The sequence below is a fragment of the Neoarius graeffei genome, chromosome 11 (assembly GCF_027579695.1).
Source record: "Neoarius graeffei isolate fNeoGra1 chromosome 11, fNeoGra1.pri, whole genome shotgun sequence".
NCBI classification, from domain to species: Eukaryota; Metazoa; Chordata; class Actinopteri; order Siluriformes; family Ariidae; genus Neoarius; species Neoarius graeffei.
In genome coordinates, this window is record NC_083579.1 from 68,236,641 (window position 1) to 68,263,146 (window position 26,506).

The 26,506-nt window shown below is 40.3% G+C and overlaps 1 protein-coding gene across 1 annotated transcript in view; it reads left to right on the forward strand.

Annotated features, from left to right (window-relative positions):
- The window catches only part of esrrb (estrogen-related receptor beta), an 80,816-nt gene that overhangs the window by 37,254 nt on the left and 17,056 nt on the right, over nt 1–26,506 (forward strand). The window contains exons 4-6 of the mRNA XM_060933160.1: nt 2,916–3,032; nt 16,587–16,697; nt 19,179–19,340. Coding sequence (XP_060789143.1) covers nt 2,916–3,032; nt 16,587–16,697; nt 19,179–19,340 — 390 coding nt within the window. The remainder of the gene's footprint in view (nt 1–2,915; nt 3,033–16,586; nt 16,698–19,178; nt 19,341–26,506) is intronic.

Genomic DNA, 26,506 nt, shown 5'->3' on the forward strand with positions numbered 1-26,506 from the left:
TAATATAAAACCAAATCAACTGAAAATGGTTAAATTAAGGATTTAAAAAAAAAAAATCTGTATATTTACTTAACTATATATATTTTTTTAAATAACTGATACTAAACAGTAAACATTGCTTCACTGAGTCCTTCATTGTTATGTAGCTCCCCCTGTATCACGAGCTGTAGACAAGTGTTTCGCAACAAAACTGTCTGCTTTTTTTTGACCCTGTAGAAAATATTGAGCTCAAATCTTGAGCTGCTTTTTGTTGTTGTTCTTTTGTTTTTTAATTGAACACGTATTGAGTATACTTTGGATGTACATGCATGGCCAGTGGATTTTAATGGATTGATGTATTTTAGCAGAGCTTTAGTTGGAGTCCATAGGTGTAACAGGTAAACTGAAGCAAGCTGGACATCCTAAGGGACTTGCAGGACTTCCTGCTGTGCTGATAAATTGTGCCAGTCAGGCAGCCAGGATACAGGCTTCATTTACCAACAGTGAAACACAAGATGCATTCAACAATAAGGAACAGATGCAAAACAATAGAAAGTGCAATTTTTCATGCACCATTTCAGTCTGGTGTTGCAGAAAGTGACTTGAATCCGTGAAGTGACTTTGAACTTCACTAAACTAATGTAGGGTGGCACGGTGGTGCAGCGGTTAGCGTAGTGGTTAGCAAGAAGGTTCCGGGTTCAAACCTCAGGGCCGACAGGAGCCTTTCTGTTTGGAGTTTGCATGTTCTCCCCATGTCTGTGTGGGCTTCCTCCAGGTGCTCCGGTTTCCTCTCACAGTTCAGAGACCTTCAGGTTAGATAAAAATGCCCAGCCACTGTGGTTGCATAAGCCAGTGCATGCTTAGTGCTGGTCCCAAGCCTGAATAGGTTGGGGAAGGCTGCAGGAAGGGTATCAGGTGTTAAAAAAACAAAACTATACATCAAATATGCAGATCATAAATTGATCTGCTGTGGTGACCCTTAACGGGAGCAGCCGAAAGACAAAGAAGGCTTCACTTAACTAATGTAGGTAGACAAATCCAAGACAGTGCTAAAGACTGTACCATAGATATGTTGCAGAATTTTAGGTAGAGTACACTGGATTCAGTCAGTCTCTGAAAACTGGAAATGAAAAAACAAATCTGGGCACAGATGTGTTGAAAACATCTACCAATCCTCAGCTAGCGAAAAAGCATAGCGGAAATATATTTAATTATAACTGTTTTATTTTTCACATCAACAAAAGGGAAAACAGGAAGAGGAGCAATCCAACATCATCACACTAATTTTCACACCTTTATTTACTCCAAACCCAAAGAGATCTGTGGAATTTGCATACTGATTTGTATAACCCAGATAAGAGGTGGAATTTCTAATTATTTAATATATCTAGGGACCTTCCACTTGATCTGCGCAATAATGTTAACATAATTGCTTGAGTTGGGAATGGGAAATGGAGGGACACAGAGGAAACGATGGTAGTGTATTGCAATGCTATTCCTGCTTGGAAAAATAGAGCCAAAGCTGAAGGAATGAAATGTAAATGTGGTGCTACTGTATCAGCTGGATATATCACATAACATGCTAAGTTTTTTATTTTTTATTTTTTCCTGAAATCCAAGTAGCAAATTCCACACGTTTAGAGATTGATGTGTGAAACTTGTAGTCCATATATGTTTCGATCTTTTTGCAGGTTTTGAATATGGCATTCGGCCTTAATCATGTAAAAGCTTTAAGATTTACATGATGACCACATGCAGTTCATCTAGGTTTTTATAAAGATATTCAAAACACGCACATGCTAAACCACTGTGGTATTGTGGGTGTGCTTTCGTATCATTCCCCCATTTATAGCGGGCTGTTATTCTGCATTCAGAGCTCTCCCTTGCCATTACCTATACACATCCTAATTGAAATGCCTCCCTGTAGTTAAATGTACCTACATGGACACATGTAGAATGGGATCGTATATCAAGCACTCTAGCTATTGTTAACCATACCATACAGCAGAAATAGCTCTTTTATTGTGTACCAATGAAACCCCTATTCATTTGTATCAAGCGCTGAAGTGCTTGACTTGAATAATGTATCAGTGCAGTAGACACACTATATGTAAATAGTGGGGGGGCTTCCACAGTGGGAGCAGGTTCAGATTTGGTGGAACATAATGTAAAGTGCTTGGGGTGGTGCGTGCAAGTCTGGTTCTGGTTGCTGGTGGATGAAGGGGTTTGGATAGTGCAGAGGGATGTCATGGCGTGATCTCAGAATCATGACTGCTCAGAATTTCACGACGTTGACGGTCAGGACACTTTTTGCCACTCTGCTCTCTTCTGGTCACAAATATTTAAATGACAAGAAAAGCTTTCATCAGCTTTTCTGATATTAATGCAGTGCATAGATTCTGTTCAGAGTGACAGTTTTAATGCCTTTTTGAAGATGAAGTCAACTTTTGTGGTTGTGTACAAGCAGTTAAGCTTAAGATGTACATTTAGGAAGCAAACCAGAGTGGCCCAGAATTAACCAAACCTAGACCAATGACAGTGTGTTTTTGATTCATGTCAAATTGGACTTATCCAGTAAAGGTCGTCTGTGGTAGGTCAGTGGGTTTTCTCCTAGTGTGTCATTTGATTTGGTCTTTCTGCTTACCTCCATGTTCTTCTCTCTGCTTTCTGCCATCTCTTATGACCAAATCAATTTAGTGAAGAAAATAAGAGATCATTCTACAGATTTATGCATGAATTATGAATGATGAACAATATCTGACCTGATGAATATATTGATGTAACGTCTGAATAGATACATCCCAGTGCCATGACGAGCAATACACTTTCCCAAGAATTATTCTACATTAAGCTTGTACAGTATTTATGTGATCTCCAAGAAAAACAGGTACAAAAGGAGACAGGTTTGATCTTTCTTTATCTCTTCTTCTGCTCAGGTAACATAGAGTACAGCTGTCCAGCCACCAACGAGTGTGAGATCACGAAGCGAAGACGCAAGTCCTGTCAAGCCTGCCGCTTCATGAAGTGTCTGAAAGTTGGCATGCTAAAGGAAGGTAATGAGCTTCTTAGACATTTCTACCTGGAAATCATGTTCTAGTTTTTTTTTTTCTTCCTCTGTCCATCTGAAAGACATTTTCCTGCAGGCTTCTTGAATTGAATGTTTTATTCCAGCACAACTTCATATCAACATGACTAGAAGTGTGTCACGTGACTGGGTCTGAACATACTATTGTAATGTTTTGGAATTCCAAATCAGAGTAATCCTCGATACTCGGGATGCTATTTTTGTTCCTGTACTGACATTAAACGAAGCTTAAAGTTATCCCTTTGACAGCTTTACCAACCCTCTGGTAGCAAAGCCTTAGTATCTAATTTTCACTTGATAATACAACATGCTGGCATTCAAAACAGCTGCCATGAGAGTTATTTTGCCGACACAGAATAAGAAACAGTTCTGATGCTGGTGAAAAAGAAAAAAAAAGTGGTTGGCTGATTTGCCAATGGGCTATTGCCAGATCAGAACGGAGTTTAGGGGTTCTGTTGGCATGGCACAGCTGTCCGCCCCCATGTACCAGCCACAGAGCAGTAAATAATGCGCCTGTTGGACAGAGAGACAAAAATATGCTGAATAGGTCGATCCCAGCATCTGACTAATAGAAGTGTAACAGTATTCCGACTGGAAGGGCTTCGGCACGGTCCCTGAACACACACTCCAGTCGCTCTCAGCTCTCCCCGGCATATTGATCCGCTAAATGTTTTCCGAACATCTCAGCTCCCTTCCTGTGGATGCTTTTTTAAAGTCATGCCACTTGGGAATTCAGTGACAATTAAACATGCTGGTCATGGATTTTTTTTTTCTTGGATAGGTTTCTCTCTACCTCCAGTTCAGCTCACTGGAGGGCTTGTGTTTGCTAGTTTGTCTCTGCCTGACCAGCAACATGTATTTAAAATTTTTTTTTTTTTTAATATTCTTTATTTTTTATGGAAAACAGAAGTGAACATGAATGCAGAGATCATATGCAGGTTCAGTAATATATTTTACATATTTATATCTTTAACGAAATGTAAGAGGAATGTTATAGAATGTGCTTTACGAAACAGTCATACATATGTAGGCAACATTGCATGCCTACACTGAGAACAGGTGAATAGAATATCCGTTGTGGTGGTGTAATACACCCAATCCATCCATTTAGTGTCTGTAAATGGCTCTTTCTCAAAGCAGCAGAGAGCAATCTATATGGACCTAAGTGAGGTAACGAAATCTCTCAACTGCATGTTGAGATAGAGGGAGGGAGAGCAAGAGAGAGCGAGGGAGAGAGAGAATGAGGGAGTAATCGCATTACTAGCTGATGAAAAATTAATGGAAATATATTATCTGGTGGAATAAGAGACTAGAAAATAGGGAGAGATGGTCATAAATGAATCACCAGTGTCAGTGCAAAAAATGAAGCTTAGCTTAAACACGAGCCAGCCGACTACACGGCCATAGTCCTGTACCACACATGATAGTAGGTGGCCAGTAGAAATGGAATGACGAGCAGATATTTCTCTCAGCGGATGTTCTAGCAGTGGATAATGCACTGAGAGAAAAATCATAAAGAATTCACATAATTCTTAGGCTATGGAATTACATTTGTAGACGTGGTTGAAATTTTGCACATTACATTCATTCCTTCTTTCTCTTATATTTAACAGTTGTTACAATTTAGACTTGGTGGTCCTCCTTCGCATATGAATGAAAGAGTGAACAAACAGAGCCTGTATCATCTCTCTCTCTGTTGTTTAGATTAGTCTTGCCCCTGGAATATTTTTCAATAAGAGTAGTCTATAAATGCACCCCAAACGGTACTCAAAATAGTGTATTCCTTACAGGACCTAGATATCTAAATTTGTCAGATATTACCACATGAGCTAACAGAAGATTTTTAGGTGGGGTGATTTAGGTGCTGTGCCAGAGAACAGTGCCGTGTGTCGAACACCGCACATATCCTCTAATTTTCCTCTAGTCCTCTATTATTTAGAAAAGGTCATATCTCCTGTCTTTCCTCATTCTGCTTGCAGATACCTTCATTCTTCTTCAATGTGACTTCACTTCTGTCCTCAGCATACCCCTTATTACTTATGAACAAGTAACTTGTGGCACTTAACACGAAGCTCTTAAGCTCCATCCATGTCAGTGCCAAGCCAGCCCATGTGTACCCACACTCTCACCTTCACCTATAATTTCCAAACACTATCAAAATAAGTAAATACATTTTGCAAATGAATATGAAGACGTGAAAGGCATCTTACTGTGCATTTGGTATCTCTCCTCAATGCAAGGTCGTGCGTCTGTCTTCCTGCCTACGCTACGTGAGCGCGAAATCAATCAGGCATTTCAAGGAGACAAGAACAAAACATAGACCCGTGTCCATCTCTCTGAAACTCTCTTCCTGTACCTTGGTAACTGCTGAGGAGAAGGCTGCCTCCAGTCTGGGCTCTTTTAGTAGGTTAGAAGTGGAAAGGTCATGCAATGAATGGACACCATCAAGCCTAATTATAACTATACAGCTTGTGGAAAGAGCAGCAGAGACCATAAACTTCCAGTGGAACTTAATTGTTCTTGCACTGTCTGTCAGCCTCTGAGATTCCAGGGATTGTCCTAGGCCCAGACAAATGTAAATTTTATGAAAGATTTCAGGTTTACATGCACTACTTGAGCTTCTGTTTGCATGAAATCATTAAACATCTATCCTTTTTAAAATGATAGAGAAGTCATGTAATCGTATGATGTAACAATATTTGCTTGTGTTTTGGTGCGTGGTCAGACAGTGTAATGCAGTAGCTGTTCTTAGAGATATGCAACAGAAGTCGGCCTGAAACGCCTGTGAAATTGCTTCATTTCCTCCCATCTGTATAAAAGAGGAAGTGATCAATAAATCTACTCAGATGTCAAGAACTACAGTTTTTTTTTTTTCCCTTCTGATCAATGGAAGAGGATCAGAGCTGAGATGTTAGGAAAAGATACTATTGAGAGCTAACACTGATGTAATCCAATGGCTGCAGTGCTTTAACTGACTAGCAGATCCATACATGTCTCTTATCCATACATGGAGTGTGAGATTTGAAGGAGAAAATGCCGAACATGCTCAAAAATGTAAGGCAAAAGAAATGGACATTTACAGTAGGTCGTCGTCGCCAAACCAGGCTTGAGGCGAACCATATTTGGTTGGCTTAGCCAGAAATGCAGCAGTAGGGTAGCCAGTTCCTTTCTGCACACTCACAGGCAATTTAGAGTAGCCAGTTAACCTAACTGCATATCTTTGGGCGAGCACCCAGAGGAAACCCAACGCAGACACGGGGAGAACATGCAAACTCCACACAGAAAGGCCCCTGTTGGCCACTGGGCTTAAACCCAGAACCTTCTTACTGGGAGGCGACAGTGCTAACCACTACACCACCATGCCACCCTGGACATTTAGGTAGAATGTAGTTAAACGTATGTAGGCAAGTAAATCCTTTACAGAACCCAAACTGTTAACAAAAAAAATAGGTACATGCACAGGATAACAGCGAACGCTAAGTAATGTGTATACAGAGGTTAAGGAACCTGAGCACTGATGTGGTGACCTATGGCTGAGAAATAGGCAGGTCTGTTTGGTGATTTCAGAGATACACTGACACCAGAGCAGTGTTCTGAATGTCTGTGGCTTGTGCTTAAGATGGCTCCCCAATACCACAAATCTCCTAGGGCACAGATACTGGATTCAACAGCTATTCTAAGAGTTAAAGATGATGTATGCTGGAGAATCCTCAATGTCCAGCGTACTGTACTTGGCAGATCTGCAAAAAAAGGCTTGTGGACCAGGAACAGCAAACCTAAAAAGACTCATGAGAACTGCATAGTATATAGGAGCATTAATTCTCTAACTGATTCTCCTGAGGATTAAGAAGAGTACTCTGAGCATAAACTCAGTCCATGGTAAGACAAGCATGGGTGGATAATTTGCAGTTTCCAACGGTTATTGGCCTGGACCTACAGATGGCAAACTGCCAGCAGATGTAACCAATTGTCACAGGAGCATTGATCTGACAAGGGTCAGTAAGCACCGTAAATATAAGCATATTGTTGGACTTAACTGGCTTCCATTTTAGAGGTATCTTCTTTACCACAAATTGCTAGGTGAAGTCTGGATGGTCAGGAAAGAGCTGAGGCAAACCTCTTGTTGGGTGTGTGGATGGCTGTGGCAGCAACTTAAAGCAGATACGCAGAACCTTTATTTTTCAATACATTTCTGAGTGGATAGTATCTCCATCCTTGACTCTTGTATGCTGCATAAATGGGAATAAAAAAAATATATATTTTTGAGAGTTAAAATCGACCGCAAAGTTGGCATTTGAGCTGCCCCGCTGAGCCAGCCAGCCCTGAGTGCGTGACATCACAGCGGTAACCGGTTTTAAGGCCGAGGCCTTTGACAGCTACAGACCAAAGTCATATAAATAAAAATTTATGGTGAAAGTAAGAAATACCGTTACCGACTTGCTCAACTAAGACTGATTTGACTTCATTGATTGTGGGTTGACTCTCATTAAAACAGGACAGGTGTTACAACTTATACAACATACATGTACACGCATGCATTTTCACTGATAAAACGTAAAAGGCTAATTAAATAATCAGATGAACTGAGACAATCACATTCTGAAGCAAATTAAATAATCTTATACCGGTAACTTAAACACACAATACAAGTAACATGTATTAATCTAAATGCAGGTAAACAACGTGGTGGTGTTTGTTGTTTTTGTTGTTTTGTATCCAAATGAGAGTCGGAGCTTACCCGTCTGTGTTCTCGCTTCTTGAACGCCGACCTTTTGGCCGATTGTTTTGAAACAATCTGACTTACAGTTGTTCGTTCAGTTCTCCGTTCATTCACTTCTTCCATGTAAGGGCGAGATAAGAATACACACATGCATACATACACATTTTTATATATTAGTGCTGTCAAGCGATTAAAATATTTAATCGCGATTAATGTCGCGACTGTCATAGTTAACTCGCGATTAATCGCAATTTAATCGCACATTTTTGTCACATGAAAAACCATTGTAATTCTCTTATCAGCATAAAAAAGTGAATGGGCTTGCTCACCGTTCGAACTACGGGGGTACTCGGGGGATCCGAGATCCCCTGAAACAGACATGAGATCCCTTGAAAACATGATTTGTGAAATGTTGGGGGGTCTCTAAAATATTGGCAAAATGATGTTTATTGACATAGCAATCGTGTGTAACGGGAAGCATTTGCATATCCGAAGTGAGCGCGCGATGGAGAGCCGCGCTCTGAGACAAGCGCAAGCACCCCCCCAAGGGAAAATAAGGGACCCCCCGAAAATATCGGCATAGTTCGAACACTGGTTGTACCAATGGTTTTTTTTTTTATTATTGCAGAGCATAACACGTCTTGTCACAGCCACTGCAAAGTGGGGCTGGAGCCGCCGATGGGAAAACGAAAAACTTAAGCCGAGAACCATGGCGCTTCGGGGGAGGGCAGAGGACTCTGGCTGTGCGGGGCGTGGCATCATGTCACAGAGCGTTAATCTCGCGATAAAAAAATTATCGCCGTTAAAATTGAGTCAAGTTAACGCGTTAATAACGCGACATTTTTGACAGCACTAATATATATATATATATATATATATATATATATATATATTAGAGCAAAGGACATAAAATAAACAGTCAAGGGCACTTGAGGTATAGCAGGTAAACAAGAAATAAGCAGTCTTTAGAGATGTGCACACCCAGAAACTTGGTGCTGCTCACCCTCTCCACTGCAGCACCGTCGATAGTTAGTGGAGCATGCTGGGTGTGCGCTCTCCTGAAGTCCACAACAATCTCCGTCTTCTCCACGTTCAGGCGGAGATTGTTGTCCTTGCACCACATGGCCAGTTTAGAAATCAGACGGCTGCTCCACTCATTCTCTATTTTGTCCATACGGAGTACTCCACCATTACTGCTCGGCTCAGGCAATTACTGAAACCCAGGACGGAATGGGACGTCACCGGTTTTAGCAACAACCACGGGGAGGTCACTGCCCAAGCGATATGTCACGTCCCGTTCCCTCCCTGGTTTTAGCAACAACCCTCAGCTCACTCCGGGTGAACTGATGCAACTGAACTTTGCTCTTTAAAAAATAAATAAATACTTTTCCTTTTCTTGTAGTTTTCTTTAATTGTTGATACTGCACCCTCTTTCAATACGGGCTTACAGCTAACGCTCCTCAACAGATCAGAGGTTTCGTACGAGTCTTCAGTAAAATGTGCAGAGCAGAGGAGAGACCACTTCATAGGCGCTCAATGTGCCCGTGAACAACTCGCAAAATGCGTCCAAATCTTTGCAGTTTGAACATTCTTGAGCCATGAATGCAACATAAATCCACCTTCTTTCGTGTTACTGGCGGGTGCAACAACACATCTACGTGGCATGGCGATAAATTAGCTCAAAATGGAGGATCGGAGTTGCAGTCAGCTCTGTGTTTTAGTATAGCGGAAATGGCGATGAGACCGATAGACTTCCTGCTGTGACGTTACGGACGTCAAGGTCATTCACTCAGACCGCTACCTATATAAATCACTTTAATCGTAAAAATTACTATATTAGATTTATTATTAACACTTAAAACTACTCCTGTGCCATTCTTGAGGTCTCAAGGCATTTATAAATGAAAGTGAGGCCATGGCTCTGCATATATGGTTTAAGTACAGACGAGCTTGTGTATCTTTAAGAGGGGTACAGATGGAAGCCACCACCATACTGAAGCCCATAACAAAGCCTCGGAGGTGTTGTTCTTTTACTGACTTGTTTTGTTTTTAACATTTTGGGTCTTGTCCAGGACTGCATTGCCTTCACTTTCAGTTCATTCATCACTACCCCTTGAAGTACTGCAGCTAAAAAAAAGTTACCACATTTTGCTGTGAATGTAATTCCTTTACCAAAGAACTACCCCTTATTGTTCTTACTGTGGAATAAGAGCATTTTCCAGGCTTTTCATAGAGATGAATCTTCAGTAGACAACACAGACATTCTGATATGTCTGATGTGCTGGATATGGTGTTCTAGCATAGACAAAGGGAATGGTTTCCATTTATAAAATCACAACCTCATGCCTGCGTGAAAGTAAAAACAATCCTCCCACAACATTTTTGTTGTGTCCCCAATATGCACACCTCTAGTCCCAACCTAGTGCTTTGTGCACCTGGCAGGCTTTCTTAATACTACATTTCCTATTCATCCATTTAGAAAATATTACCTGGGTAGTTCTTTGGTAAAGGAATTACATTCACAGCAAAACTTTTTTTTTTTAGTTGCAGTACTCAAGATAATGGTATTAAATAAAAATTTCACATTGTATGGGGTATCTTTTGACCCTAAAAAAGCATAGAGAAATTGGCTATGTTTAACTCTGAATGCAAAATCTTTTCTGAGGAAAGAAAAGTCAGTAATGAAATTACATCAGAAAAAACTGAACTTTCATTTCTTAAAATTCAAACCAAGATTTCTCTGACGTGACACTGCTATAATTGGGATAATGATTTTTAAATATGATTTTCAGTATTTCCAGATTTTGCCTTGGATTCCATACTTTAGCAATATCACTGAGCTGACAAGTTATGGCAACCTTAATAATTTCATAATTTTGGCCTCTCTGCTGAAGAATTGCCCACTTATTAATTCCGAATAATGTTCAAGATCAAAAGGTCCTGGGACTGTTCCTCATGCAAACGAACAGAGCATGGCAAGGTCATGCGCATGCAAGAGGAGCAAGCAGTAACTTTTGTCAGTCAGTGACATCATGCTGTCAACACCAAGACCTGTGTTACACGTGGTTTTCAAACCTCACGGCCGGCGGGGGAGTTTGCATGTTCTCCCTGTGTCTGCATGGGGTGCTCCGGTTTCCTCACACAGTTCAAAAACATGCAGATTAGGTAAAATACCCAGCCACTGGGGTTGCACAAGCCAGTACATGCTTAGTGCCGGTCCCAAGCCTGGATACATTGGGGAGGGTTGCGTCAGGAAGGGCATCCAGTGTAAAAACCTATGCCAAATCAAATATATGGATCATGATGATCCGCTGTTGCGACACCGAAGAGGAGCAGCCAAAAGAAGAAAAAGCACGTATGAATTTGCAATTTTACTATGGACCAGAGCAAAACATCAAATTCTGTGTCAAACTCTGGGAATCCGCAATAGAGACCCTGGAAATACTTCAGCACGCCTACGACAATGAAGCAATGAGCTGGGGAAGGTGCTTTGATTGACATTCGTGCATCAAGTGGCGTAGAACGGTCATCACCCAGTGACGTCCTGTTCCTTTTGAAGCATAAATGCCACTCAAAACACCACATCCAGCTCATTGCTTCATTGTCATAAACGTGCTGAAGCACTTCAAGGTTTTCTGTTGGCAATCTTAAATCCTTGCATGTTATGCAATTTGCAAATGTGCACATGTATGCTTTCACAAAAACGTGTGTCACACAGGTCCTGATATTAACAGCACAATGTGATAGCATTCTGACTCAAGAGAATTACTGGTTGCTGCTCCTGTTGCACGCACATGACCTTGCTGCACTCTGTTCATTCACAAGAGGAACAATCCCAGACCTTTTTAATCACACCTTGTATACGTTTACGTATTTAGTTACATCCGTAGTTCAGACTGAAATTGCATTTCCTAATTACCCAAATTGTGCCAGTATGTAGTCTGAATTAAATTAGCTGATCTATTTGTAAAAGATTTCCAGTACCCTCAGTAGCTCATTCCCCTCACTGTAAAGAGGTGTATGTATGTATGTGTCTGTCAACTGTCTGGCTGCCATTTCCCCTGAAGTTGGCTTGTTCCTCAGCCTAACAGGTGAGAGGATTACATCAGGCGATAACACATGTTTTCCACCAGAGAGGGTTGGGAGGGAGCCGGCAAGGCGGCCCACTTCTTCATGAGGCCTTAAACATTGTATATCATCTCTACTGGAAGACAGACATATGAATGACTGCCCAACCACAACCGAAAGCAGCTCTGCATGATTCACATGCACTCATGCATGCCTTGGAGAGACAAAACACATGCACTCTTAAATTCAATCAAGAAGAATCAAGGAACATACTCAGGAATTCAGAGAGCAGCAAAATTGTGCTGTGTGGTGAGAGAGCCACTGTCCCAAATGGTGCATTTGTGGTCTTGTAGTTCTTATTTGCGCATGCCTGTGAAGGCCACTAAGCCACAGGGTGTCAGTTTTCCCATTTTGGGATTCAAATGGGTGCTCAAGAGTGGCTAATAGTCTTCAATGGGTACTTCAGGTCACCAGCAGCCCACGACCTCATCTACCCAGCCGGTGGTTGGTACATCATCTGTATTTGTTGGTGTGATTTTTTTTTTCCTTTTCAGTTTTAAAATTCCTGTTTAATTCGAATCTTAATGGAAATTGACGAAAGTCATCACTTGCATCGACATAAGCATTTGAATGAGTAATGACTGTGATTTGTAATGCATCTGTGCATCACAGTTTGTGATTCCAAAAGATTCCAGGCTGACAGGTTGTTAACTTGCAGAAAGACTGCATGTATTCTGGACAGGATCATAGTGTGTGCTCATTGTTAACCAGACCTGTTAGATGTGATCAGTCATTCTGGATGAAAATGTTCTCGAACATCTGAAGCACTGGCAGAAGCACACACCTCCAGTCTGGTGACGAGCCACTCTAGTGCCACCTCACCTACTAGAGTATGGGGAACCTGCTGCATCTTACATCTTTTAGGATTCAGTGGTTATTCTTTTAGCCTGTCAGCCTGTCGGTTACCTCCAGTTCCTTCTCATCATCACTCATGAGAATGAATGCCGCAGCATGCTTGCAGGCATCAGGAGCTGCCAGTCAGGGGCCGTGTGAAATAGTGCTGACGAGGGGGTTAGCGGCGGCAACCATGAAAGGCAGGGTTTGTTTGGCCCTGGGACATGGCCCTGTGCTTTTCCCAGCTAAAAACAAGTCCGCCTAAGCTCCTCTTGGCACTGCTAACCATCCCAGCCATGCTGACACTTTCCCCGCTCCCAAGGGACAGGCACCCAGAACAGGTGATAGACCCAAAAATAAGGTTCCCCACCAACCGTCACTGGCTTTCTCGGTCCGGCCCACACAAAGTGAGTGGGGACAGGGCCTTTTGTAGAGGCCGTGGTTGGAGAGGGATTATTATTGTTTTTGTAAGAAAGAGGAGCCTGGGGTCAGCTGGCCCTTGTCCGGCCCCAAGCACGGGGATAATCCCCATGCAAATGCCAAACACTTTGGCCCTGAGCCCTTCTTCTCTCCACTGGCACCCCACTTGCTTTGAAGAACTGACACCCAAGAGCCAAGCGCTATCTGCTCTGCACCAGCAGCAGCGGTCAGAGCTGCACAACACACACACACACACACACACGCACGTTTGTTGATTAAGCTTACAGCTGCTGCGCCTGTAGTCTCATCTGAGTGAAGCAATGCTTGAAGAACAAGAAAAGAGTGTGACATGCTCAGTTCCTCATTTACATTTCAGCATGTCATCGATGACCTGGCTGTCTGTACTGTTTTTAGGTTGTGATATCTACTGGGAATTGGCTAAAGACATATTATGACATTGTAGTTGTAATCTTTGGTGTCAAGAATGTTTAGCTCATCACTTCCTCTGTTGCACTGTTCTTGAATGATAAGTTTCCAAATTTGTTTTCTGCCACAGATTGATTTTTTTCACCGCACTTATAGTGGACTTAGTTGATTTTGGAAGCTTGATTCTGGAGAAGAAAGCAATTGAACTTGGTATTCAATATTAATACATTTTGTATTTATTGTATAATTATTAATTAATTATAAATATTCGATATTAATAGTCACTTATGATATTTTATAAAGTTATTATATTTTAATCAATAATATATCTAATTTTTTTTTTATTTGGCCAAATCCCAACTTAAAATTAAAAAGTATTGACTGTCAAATTCCCAGTTCCCTTTAGCTTCTCTTACTTCTACCTCTTCAAAGAAGTATCAGTGAGATCATGATAGTCCTATGATAAGCCACTAATTTTCCATTAGAAAACTCTCTCTCTCTCTCTCTCTCTCTCTCTCTCTCTGACCCTCTCTGAATGAGACTGGCTAGTGCCAAGCTTTAATTCCTGTCAGCATCTGTTAATTATGGCGGGCACTGTTCTAATTAAAACAGGCACCCATGTACCTCGGAATCTTCACACTGGCTTTGCCATGGCTGACACGAACATGTGACATAGATACGAACATGGGATGTTTCAGAGTGCTGGAATCATATTGGGCCACGTGCTCAACAAGAGGTTCAAAGGAACAGGAAGAAACTCTAACACGTGTGAAACACTTACTTCAGTGCTTTGACAGGTCACCTAAATGCGTTTATGTAGGTTATGGATAAAAGCTTACAATTTGTATTTAATATAGAATGAGGGCAGTGTGTTAGATGTCAGGTGGTGATGTCATGAATAGTGTAATCGTCTACTTTGTAAATTGTAATTTACTCTTTGCTCTCTGCTGCAATGCCCATCTTGACGATTATCATAGTGAAATTAAAGTTTCAGTTAGGAGAAATGAGATTTTTACTGCGATTTAGCAACCGTCAAATGATTTCCCAGTGTTTGCTATGAAGGGAAGGACCATAGGGACCAGTGGGTAATTAGGTTAGTGGGTTGTCAGTGTCAGGAAATTGAAAGACAATCCTAATCAGATTTCTGTTTCTAGGGAATCAAATAATTTATATAAGTAGCAGAAATCAGCTCGTTCTTCTGGTAAAACAATAATGCAGTTTGTTTCAGCTGTCCTTTGTTGTGTCTGTGATTATTTTAAGTGAAATTGGCCCTCCAAGGGAAATTAAATGATTGATGAATATCAGGCCATGTTGGAAAATGTCTAGGATGCAATTTTACAGGGACTGTAAACATTCTGGAGAACAGATAGAGGTTTTTGATCTCGCAATTGTTCTGTAAATTTTTTTTAAACAAAAATCTCTAGAGCTGAACTGTACATCATTCACCTCACTATACTCTGCTGTGGATTTCACTGGTAGTATAATAGAGTCAAGCATTTTATCTGTGCTCTCTCTCTCTCTCTCTCTCTCTCTCCTCCTCCTCCTCCATCTCTATTTCACCCCACCTGTCCTCGTCTGAGGTCGTTCTCTGAGATGTTCGTGCATATTATGTTGATTTTTTTTTTTCCAAGGCAACAGCAGGATGACATTAGCATAATTTTCAGTAGTAACACTCCAGTCTCATTTCCCATAGCTGTGCGATTCTAATGTGATGAAATCATTTAGCAAGTGCTCCCCCATTCGACAGCTCAAGTAGTTGGACATGCTTCAAACCAGTGAGCTTTAAACCATGCTTCAAACTCAGGAGAACATTAGAGTGCTTTTATTTTCATCCCAAGCATTCATAATTTTGACTTTCAGGTTAATAATTCATCTGAAATGAATAGAACCGATTTTTTGTTACAGTATGCGTTTACACGAACGACAGTGATATGGATTTGCATGGCATGAAATATAAAAGTATATTAACATTCTTATCAAATAATTGACTAATAAATAACAGATGTTGTGATGAGCACTGTGGCATTTACTGCACTACATTAGCTCTGAAGTGACTCCAGTAGGGAAGCAGGGGAAATGCACTGATAAGCTTCTACACTCATCCTGCTAGAGTTAGTTAAATAAAACCAGGCTGATTTATTGGACTCTGTATGTGTGTGTATGTGCATGTATATATCTGTGTGTGCGTGTGTACAGCACAGCATAGTAATGCGTACTGGGGTGTATAGGCGGTGGCGAAGCTGGGTGTATATGAAATGAGTAAGTGTCTCAGCCCCATGGTTAGCATGCTCAGCGGCTCTGCAGAAAAGCTAAATAATTAGAAGGCCGGTCTGTGAGATCATTGACCTTTGTTTAAATATTCATGTGTTTGTTGTGCAGTGGACAGTGGAGCAGAAGCAGCAGACTGCTCTCACATATGGAGTACTGCCACTCCTGTGACACACTCCACCACAACAAGCACCAGCCTGCCTCTGCACACTGCCTCTCTCTTTCTCCGTCTCTACCTGTCACACACCCGGGTCAGGGTTTGTTTGTGTGTGTTTGTTGTACTTCTGCTTTCTCTGTCTTTCTTTGGTTTTAAATGACCGTTAAGGAGATGAAATGATTTATTTACACTCTGATCATGTTACTTAAGAGAATTTTAAGTGTGTGTGTGTGTGTGTGTGTGTGTGTGTGTGTGTGTGTGTGTGTGTGTGTGTGTGTGTGTGTGTGTGTGTGAATTGTTTGCAGAGAGAATTCCGGATTCACACAATGTTGCACCACACAAAGTGTCTCTGAATTCCTTGCAAATAGGATTAAAAAGAAGTTGTTGTAAATTAAATTGTCAATCTTTCATGAATTTATTCATGAATTTACTCTGTTAATGTAACATTTTATCGTTATAATCATTGCGCATGCAATTTGGTGCTCTGTAGACATGAATTCGTGTGTGTGTGTGTGAGAGAGAGAGAGAGAGAGAGAGAGAGTATAACGTGCTGTTCTGTGCTTATCCAGGTGTTCGTCTGGATCGTGTCCGAGGAGGCAGACAGAAGTATAAGAGGAGGATTGACACAGAGAACAGCACCTACTTGGGCCTCACCCTGCCACCTCCAGCAAAGAAACCATGTAGGATTTCTTTCTTTCTCTCTCTCTCTCTCTCTCTCTCTCTCTCTCTCACACACACACGTACTTCTATCTTTGTGGGGACTCTCACTGCCGTAATGCACTCCCTAAGCCCTTACTCTAACCTTAACCATCACAACTAAATGCCTAACCTAAATCTAATCTGAACCCTAAAACTAAATCTTAGCCCTCATACAGCCCTTTGAAGAAGTGAGGACCAGCCAGAATGTCCTCACTTCCCAAAAATGTCCTAACTCTACCTGGTCCTCAGTGTGTAGCAAGCTTAAGTACACACGCACACACCATAAATGTTTTTTGGCTTTTTTTTTTTTTAAATTTTAAAATAAAAGCTGTGAAAACACTATTTTTGTGAGGACTGTGTAATTAAAAGGACGTTTGACTCTGTCCTATCATTAACCCATGTTGTATTCCACAATAGCTGTGTAAAGAAGACACCTCAATATTCCGGCTTTGGTTATTTACGCTAAACCAAATAAAGCTGGGATGAAGCCGCACCAGTGTGCATTTTTACATCGTGTGCCGTCGTTCCGCAACCAAAGACGTGATGTGTCATAATGGAGCTTCGGCATCTAGGGTGACGTATCTACACATCAGAAATATGAGTACCCCGAACATGTCGGCATTGTTTTCAGAACATCAGCGGGTGAACTGAGTGTTGAGATGCTCTTGTTGGCCAATCATATTTATACCACTCTTGAAACAGAAGCAAAGTTACTGACGATCATATGCAACATGTAATCACTTCTGTTAAGCAATTAATGTTTAAGGGAAGCAATCGCCTCAAATTATTGTACATCCAGGACACTTTTTCGATGGAATAAAAACACATGTTCTATTCCCTTCCATCAGGTTTCATTCATTTGGTTTGACAGCATGCAATTCTGTTAGCATATCGCTTATCCTACTTGTATTAAAAGTCACTCTACCCAGTGGAGAATGAGCGCTGAATATGGTTTACGATATTGCATGGTCGTCAAGACAACATGACGTCACACGTCAGAGCTGATGCGAATATTCAGTGAGAGTTTTCTGCTGCGCATGCACAGAAGCATTTTTTTTTTGTTCGCTGGCGACGCCTGCAGTAAATTGTCGCAGTGAATTGAAAATGCCATAAGATACATATTACATGTAAAACTTCAGCACTAGCGAGCGACTGTGACAATTTGGAAAACAAATCTATAATTCATCGAGTGTGTATGAATAATAATAATATTATTGACTGGCTTTTTTTCATGGTATATCAGATATATTCCATTCAGCTAGCGTGATATTGAGCTCATCTTCGACTCATTCAGTATCATTTTAGCTGAATGGAATATATCTGATATACCATGAAAACAAGCCAGCCAATATTATTTAAAGGGTTGTGTCCTTGAGCCGAGCTGGCTTTTCGGGAAAAAAAAGTCTATCATAGAAAACTGTGCTCGCAAACAGAAAGAAGAGAGAGAGAGGTAATGAGGGAGAGGAGTGGAGAGACTCATGCAAGCAGCATACTTGTATGATCAGAAATAAGTTGTCCGAGAAAGTAAAGAGAAGTAGGAAGTGATTTGAGGCAGAAAGACGCACGGACCTTCGACGGCGTAGACAGAGACGTTTGAATTCGGTCTAATCTCAGAAAGAAGAATGTCAATGTCAAAAACATCACAACCCTGTCCCGCCTTGCCGGCTGTCCCTTTCACACGCACACTGGTAGTAACAGAGCTGGAATCAATCGTTCTGTCGCAGAGGCGGAACAACACAGACTCTGTTATGAATGCTGGACGTTTTATACAGGACGCAAGGCAGAATAAAGGTGTAAGATTCCCGCCTTGAACAGGCTGTGTAAAATGGGCTATTCTGAGGACATTTAGTCTTTTTTTTTTTTTTTTGTCCCTTACAAAGTGCTAAATATATGCACACACAATAGATTTTCACCCGGGGAAAAAATACATACAATGCTCTCATATGCATATAGAGTTTACACTGAGAAAAACTCCATTACACGGTAATGCGTAATACTGACACATGCACTTTATTTTTTACAACACAGACTTGGAAGTAGGTGATATTTTTCTGTGTGGCTGCCACTTTTCTCATCAGGGAAAGCTCACAGGCCCAAACATTGTTCCATATTTACAAGTCTCCTGAATCAATACTCAGTTGCTGTTGCTGTTTTTTTTATTTTTTTTATTTATTTTTTTCATTCACTATGTGCTACCTGGATTGGATTTAAACTAATGACCTGTTGAGATGTCTGCAGAGCAATACAGAAATCATCACACTAATATAATATAATATTATTATATTTATAAACCAATAAATTCATTTTCATTCATTGACCTGGCATAATTATTGACTAATACACATGATGGGAGTATAATTCATAAAATTTCCAGTTACATGGTCATGTGTTGAAGCGCTCTTTCATAGGAAGTGATTATTTAACGCAGTAGCTGTGTCTCCTCTGCTACTCTTCTTCCTCAGTGACAAAGATCGTGTCCCACCTGCTGGTAGCAGAACCAGAGAAGATCTATGCCATGCCAGATCCCACCATGCCCGAGAGTGACATCAAGGCACTGACCACGCTGTGTGATCTCGCTGACCGCGAGCTGGTCGTCATTATCGGCTGGGCTAAGCATATCCCAGGTGAGTTCACATTAGCTGTGTTTACATGCAGACAAATAATCTGAGTTCAACTGATAGTTGATTCAGAATGAAAAGCCTTTATTTTGATACCTTATTCAGAGGTCAGTTCAAATAAACTTTCTGTTCAACAAAAAGAGGTGGATCAGCCATCTAATAGTCTGTCCAGTAGAAGAACTATCGCCATGTAACCTTCTACTTCTGCATCTTTGCATATGTAGAGCTCTTTTCCAAAATGCTATAAATCCATTTTGATTGTTTTCAGAAAAATGACATTTACCCAGACCCATAAATTTTGCAAATATTTAATTTATCCTGTTATAATAGATAGTTGGTTCAGTCTGAACATTTTCAACAATAATTTACAAATCTAACAGCAAGGTTATTGATTATAAATCCAAAGTTTATTATATATTTTTTTTCAAAACGCTATAAATCCATTCATTTTTTTCTGTCTTTCTGTTTTTAAAACAAGAGAACATGCTGTAGATATATAATATCAGGAACTTTCATCATACAATTTATAATAAAATCAAATAAATTATATTTATAAGCGGAATAGCGACTTTTCTTAGTTTGCGCTTGCTTATGGGTATCTTTGTTTAAACGACGTCTTCTACCACCTGGTGTAGGTCTCACAGGTTCTTCAGAACCATCAAAAGTATTCACAACCACCATTTGCAAAAGTTATTTGTGCTCAAGAAGCTTCACAAGCAAACAAAACTCCTCGCTTCAGGGCGCCACCATGTGGGATAGTGTAGAACGCTGACCAAACTCTGATTGGTCTAGAGCAGGGGTGGGCAATTATTTTTCACAAGGGGCCACATGAGAAACCAAAATTATGTCAGAGGGCCACGATAAATTTAGGTTGTAATTTTATTGACCAGATGTAAGGCGCACCTTTTTAATATAGGGTGAATTCAGGTAAATTGGGCCACTTTTTTTTGCAAACTTGGAAAGACCCCCCCTGCCTTTTAGGGGTACACCAGCCCATCCCCTTACCCTCAGGGAGGCGTTTTAGAGTACCAAATTCCATTAAAAACCTATACAAGAAATCGTTTGTTCCCAATGCAGTTAATATGATAAACAAAGTGGGAATTGTATCCAACACACAGGCGACTTTTGCAAACCAAGATGAGTCTTGTTTTATTTATTTAATCATTTATTTATTGGAGTAGTATTCCTTACTATTTTTACATTTTAAAATTTTTACACTTAATTTAATCATCTATTTATTAGAGTAGTATTCCTTACTATTTTTACATGAAATGGAGTCATATGTGTTTTTTATGTGGTGAAACTGAAGACAAGTTTCCACACTTGTGGACAATAAAGATTCATTCATTCATTCATCACAGAAATATTATGGCATCCAAATGACTTAAAGCAAATAAAGTAGTAATGTTGCAACAATTTAAATACATTTGTGGTGATTAGTCAGTAAAATTGGAAGAGATGAAAAGCTCAGTGTGTAAGTGGCCCAGTTTACCTGAATCCACCCTACTTAATATATATTCATGTCAATACATAATTAATATTATATTTATTCATAGGCTATGTGGAATTGTGGTGTAGGCTACATATAAAGAAGAAAACAAAACCAGTCAATGAATCAGTGCAATTTATTATTTACATTTATTTATTATATATACAATTTAGCTGACATGCCTGACTGACGACGTGCTGGCTATCCTCACTTGTTGCAGTTGACGTTCACGCACAGCTCGCACGTTCGAACGTAAACATGAACGTAGCGCTTTCAAAATAAAAGTCGCACCATTATATTGCACTCGGAATATGGGGGTTTCCCCATTTATTTTGTAATTTATAATTGGCCTCGCGGGCCGGACAGGGACACACAACGGGCCGGATGTGGCCCGCGGGCCGTAGAATGCCCAGGTCTAGTCTAGAGGAAATGTCGCACTCAGCCAAAAAACAGGTGTAGCGCCTATCGCGTTTTGGAGAGAAACTACAATTTGCAGCACATATAAACAAGGAGATATAGTGATTTGGCATGAGACATTAATGGAGCAGTGAATAGGCTCTGTACACAGCGGAATAGCGTGACGAACTAGTTTTTTTTTAATTTGGCGTTTATCGCGTTTTGGAAAAGAGCTCTTCATATATTCTTGAGCATGTGCATTTAAGTCATGAAATGGCTGGTGCAAAAATCTGATCCTTCTAAGGAACCAACATTCATGTTACAGGTGGACGTGTATACAGCTAATATTTTGATGCACAGTGCTGTAGGGTACTTACACTTCTTCTCGCCATTTCTTCAGTTAGTACATTTGAAGTGTGGTTTGCTGACATTATTAAAAACGTGGATTTTTTAAAAAATTCTTTTTTAAATTAAAATCTAAGCAACAAGACTCAATTCAGCTAACATACTGTATGAAACTAGGTCTGGGAATCAAGCTTCACGTTGTTACATTGGTTCAGAAGATTACGGAGTTTGGACTTTAGAGACTTCAGTTTACAGATTTTGTATTGTAATTCTAGCCGTATACAGTAGAAGGAAGTAGCATTCTACGTGGCCTCGGTGTGGCATTACAGAGGTCACAGACAGCAGTGTGCACAATCGACAACATGATGTGCAAAAATTGAGAAAGACAAAGTAGGTAGTACACAATAGACAGAATGAAAAAGACAATAAATTGGACAGAACAATAAATACAAACTGTGGGACAAAACAAAAATTAAATACATCACTGAAAACAGGAATACATACTGAAAAATGTCAGATTTTTCTAATGTCAGCTAGCTTTGGCTGGGGATCAACTTTTACCCTTGGCAATTTCGTGATGCCACAGTCAACACCATGTGAACAAATGTGCCGCAAACACCAGGACCTATGAATGATTAGTGTGTCAGCTAGCAAGGCATATACCACCAGACATGGTTTTTGGTCCCGCAATCTCCCACTCGTCCTGTAATAACATTTAAGCATCTACAATGAATTAGTTATTTCTTTTACTCCTGAAAGGAAAAGATTTGCAGTGTAGCTTACAATTATGACATCATGATGATGGAATGTATTACAGTGTTTTTGTGTTAGAAGTTAGAATGCTCCAATATTTCAGAGTATATTTAATGTTTTGGTACCATTTATAGACAGGTTTTATGTTCTGACTTACAATGTATCCCTTAAGCTATAGTTTGGCTATGTATATAGCTCATACCGGTACCATGATAATTCTGTGTGTGAGGTTTTAACATTTCTGTGATAAAAAAATGTGAAACTGACCAACAGAAGAGCCAATACACAGCTCAGTTACGTTTTTGGGGGAGATGGTAATCAGAAGCTCAGTGAAATCTTATCTAGTAAGAAGATTACTGGATCTCCATTCAGTCATGCGCGCGCACACACGCACACACAGAGTGCAATGCTGTGTCAGCATAGAAAGAGTTTAGCAAGAAGCTTAGCCACGGTTAGATCACTAATGACCTAATAACAGTCCTCTCCTACTGGCATACGCATCGTTCAAAATATTCTCACTTTCATACACTACCCTACTCTTTCAGGTTGAGGGCAAATTATATATTCATCATTCATTACAAGTTAATTATTCTGAAAAAGATGCAAAACAGTTTTTATAGAAAAATATCTCATATTTTTCCACTTATGCAGAATAAGTGCTCTTTACCAGTAATTCTATCTTATATATGGTGGCACAGTGGTGTAGTGGTTAGCACTGTCGCCTCGCAGCAAGAAGGTTCTGGGTTCGAGCCCAGTGGCTGACGGGGGCCTTTCTGCGTGGAGTTTGCATGTTCTCTCCATGTCTGCGTGGGTTTCCTCCGGGTGCTCTGGTTTCCCCTACAGTCCAAAGACATGCAGGTTAGGCTAACTGGTGGCTCTAAATTGACCTTGAGTGTGAATGGTTGTGTGTCTCTATGTATCAGCCCTGCGATGATCTGGTGACTTGTGCAGGGTGTACCCCGCCTCTCGTCCATAGTCAGCTGGGATAGGCTCCAGCTTGCCCGCGTCCCTGCACAGGATAAGCGGTTATGGATAATGGATGGATATGGAGATATATAAAATTTGACAGCAGCACAATGCATAAAATCATACAGATACAAATCAATAGCTTCTGTTAATGTTCACTTCAAACATCAGAATGGGAAAAATTGTGATCACAAAGTGTCACTTTCACTGTGGCATGAGTGTTGGTTTGAGCCAGATTGACTGGTTTGAGTATCTCAGAAACTGCTGATCTCCTGGGGTTTTCACACACACAACAGTCTCTTGAGTTTACACAGAACGGCGCGAAAAACAAAAAACATTGATTGAGGGACAGTTCTGTGGGTGGAAACGCCTCGTTGATAAGAGTGGTCAGAGGAAAATGGCCAAATTGGTTCAAGCTACCAGGAAGGATATAGCAGCTCATAGCTACTCTTTACAACCGTGGTGAGCAGAAAAGCATCTCAGCATGCAATAGTAGAAGAGCACATTGTGTTCCACTCCTGCCAGCCAAGAACAGGAGTCTTAGAATCATGAACAAGTTCCTATTAAAGTGGCCGGTGAGTGTCCGCCACTCGTATTTTTCATACGAACTACATCCAGGATATTGAATAACATATATATTTTCAGTATCCTCACTTGTGAGGAAATCGATGAATTGTTTTGATGAATTTGGGTACTTTTTGTTTGTGAATGTATCTATATAATAAAAAGAAAATCACACATTGAATTGAAGATATGAAGTTTATCTTCTCGTGTTGGAAAACTCATTTTTCATACAAAATACATCGCAGATCTGAGTGACGTATTTTCCAATATCCTCACTCCAGTGACGTCACTACCAGTGTTTTCCCATTGACTTGACATGTGTTGTCAAAATGGCAAACCAGTTCAAAATTAAAATTCTTTTGTTTAATTTGCATAATTTTTTGTGGATCTGTCCAGATAATATAAAGAACATTACATGTTGAAAAATATATAAAATATACATTCATCACTCAACAATGAACTTCATATCTTCGCGCGGCCATGGAATATTCTCTCTCTCGCTCTCTCTGTCTTTCTCTCTCATATATTTTACACAGTACTATGCAGGTTGGCACGGTGGTGTAGTGGTTAGCACTGTCACCTCACAGCAAGAAGGTCCTGGGTTGTTTGTCTCTATGTGTCAGCCCTGCGATGACCTGGCGACTTGTCCAGGGTGTACCCCGCCTCTCGCCCGTAGTCAGCTGGGATAGGCTCCAGCTTGCCCGCGACCCTGCACTGGATAAGCGGTGATGGATGGATGGATGGATGGATGGATGGATGGATGGATGGATGGATGGACAGTACTGTGCAAAATCTTAGGCACCCTATTTTTTTTTCATACAAACTTTGTTATAGATTTCTGTTCTTCTACAGTACATTATCGAGTCAGTACAAAAACATTTTAGAGTTCCAAACATTCGTTTTCCAGCACAAAATTAAATGTTACAGAAGAAAAAATGTTTGTATCTGAGCAGCATATTACATAAGAGACCACTTTTCGGATTAAAAAATAAAACATAATGAAGGCGAGTGGGTTTTGGTGCAGAATGAAGAAGCGAGTCTGACAGTCAAAGTGTCCAGAAGAACTGGGTCACTGTGGCTGGTTCTGTAAGATGCTCAGTAAAACCTACAGCTCATTTCCTTATAAAACTGCACTCACTGTACCTCAGACTACTATTTCTTTTTTTAAAGCAAAGGGTCGTTTCACACCAAATATTGACTTTGTTTCCTTTGTTATGGCTTACTGCTGTTTATTGTATTTTTTTTTTTAATGTTGAAACATTTCACTTCGTTATTTTTTTAAGCCATTTTTAATCTACAGCATTTCTTTACATGTGCCTAAGACTTTTGCATAGTACTGTATATACCGTATGTACAGGATTATATTGTATTTTATTATTAATTTATTATTATATTATGCATAGTTGTTGGAGCTGTTTTTGAACTCTAAGTTTATGAATTTATTTAAATTTTTTATGTTGATAAGATTCCAATGCAATTTAAGTCAATGAAATACTACATTCATGGTTTAAAGTTGTGAACAGTGAATACGTTGCCATGTTTAGTTTGGTGATGAACGTGATTACCATGTCATAGCCAATTGTCTGGCAGCCTAATTGAAAGATTGATGGACGTCTGGTTAACATGTGATATAGAGCCGGCTCACCTATAGCAAGGTGGGCGGTGAAGCGCAAACAATTTTCAGTGCGTGTCTGCATCTACGATAGAGAGCTTGTTCTGAGTTACTTGGAAAATAAACCACTCTTTATTTTTATACGCGCGTTGTCCGTAGTACCATCACTGCTCCAAGAAGCCGCAACCGAAAAGCTGCGTCTACAGTATGCTTTCTAATACTGTATATTATATGAAAAAAGAAGGAATCCAAGGCACTCTTCGTATCCAACTATATAAAAAAAAGCCTTTATTTTACATGGCTATTTCATACAGAAAACATGAGCTGAGCAGCAACCCACGCGTAGCGGCACAGCCAGCCTTCTTCAGGGCATGCTGCTCCAACAAACAATTTCCTCTTAAGAGGTAAACTAATTTTAAACACCTGAATGCTGTATATTATATACGGTACATTATGTTTTCAGTTTCCAGAAGCAATGAACTGCTAAATACCTAGCAGAAAACATGAAAACGCAGTGGAAATCTCCAAACAAACATTTAGTAAACTCATACCAATAACCCTAACCTTAACCCAAACATCTTTAGCTTAAGCCTCAGCTTTCTGCATATAATTAGGAGAAAGGGTGCTTGTCGTGCATGATTCACAGAAATCCAGCCTCACTCTGATACTCAGGTTTTGGAATTAATACATTGGATTTTTTTCAAATGTTCGATATTTCTGATTTTTTTTAACACATTTAATTCAGTATTTGAGGTTTTTGAGTGGAAAATGAACCATTTGCTAACCTTAAGCTGTTGTAATATGCTTGTAGTAATTGGCCAAAATGAAAAGATGGTTCGAGTTAAATTTGCATTGTGCTTTCAGTCTTTTCCCCAGTGACATTGTGCTGCACATGCAAACTGATTGAGTTTGTGTATCGCTGTTGTATTGCTATGATTCAACCCCAACAGCGAGCAGGCAGGCGGTGGCTCCTCCCCACTGCGAGGCTACTGATTACATTCTGATAGATTTTCAGCCCTTTGGCAATGGAATTAAAAAAGATTAACA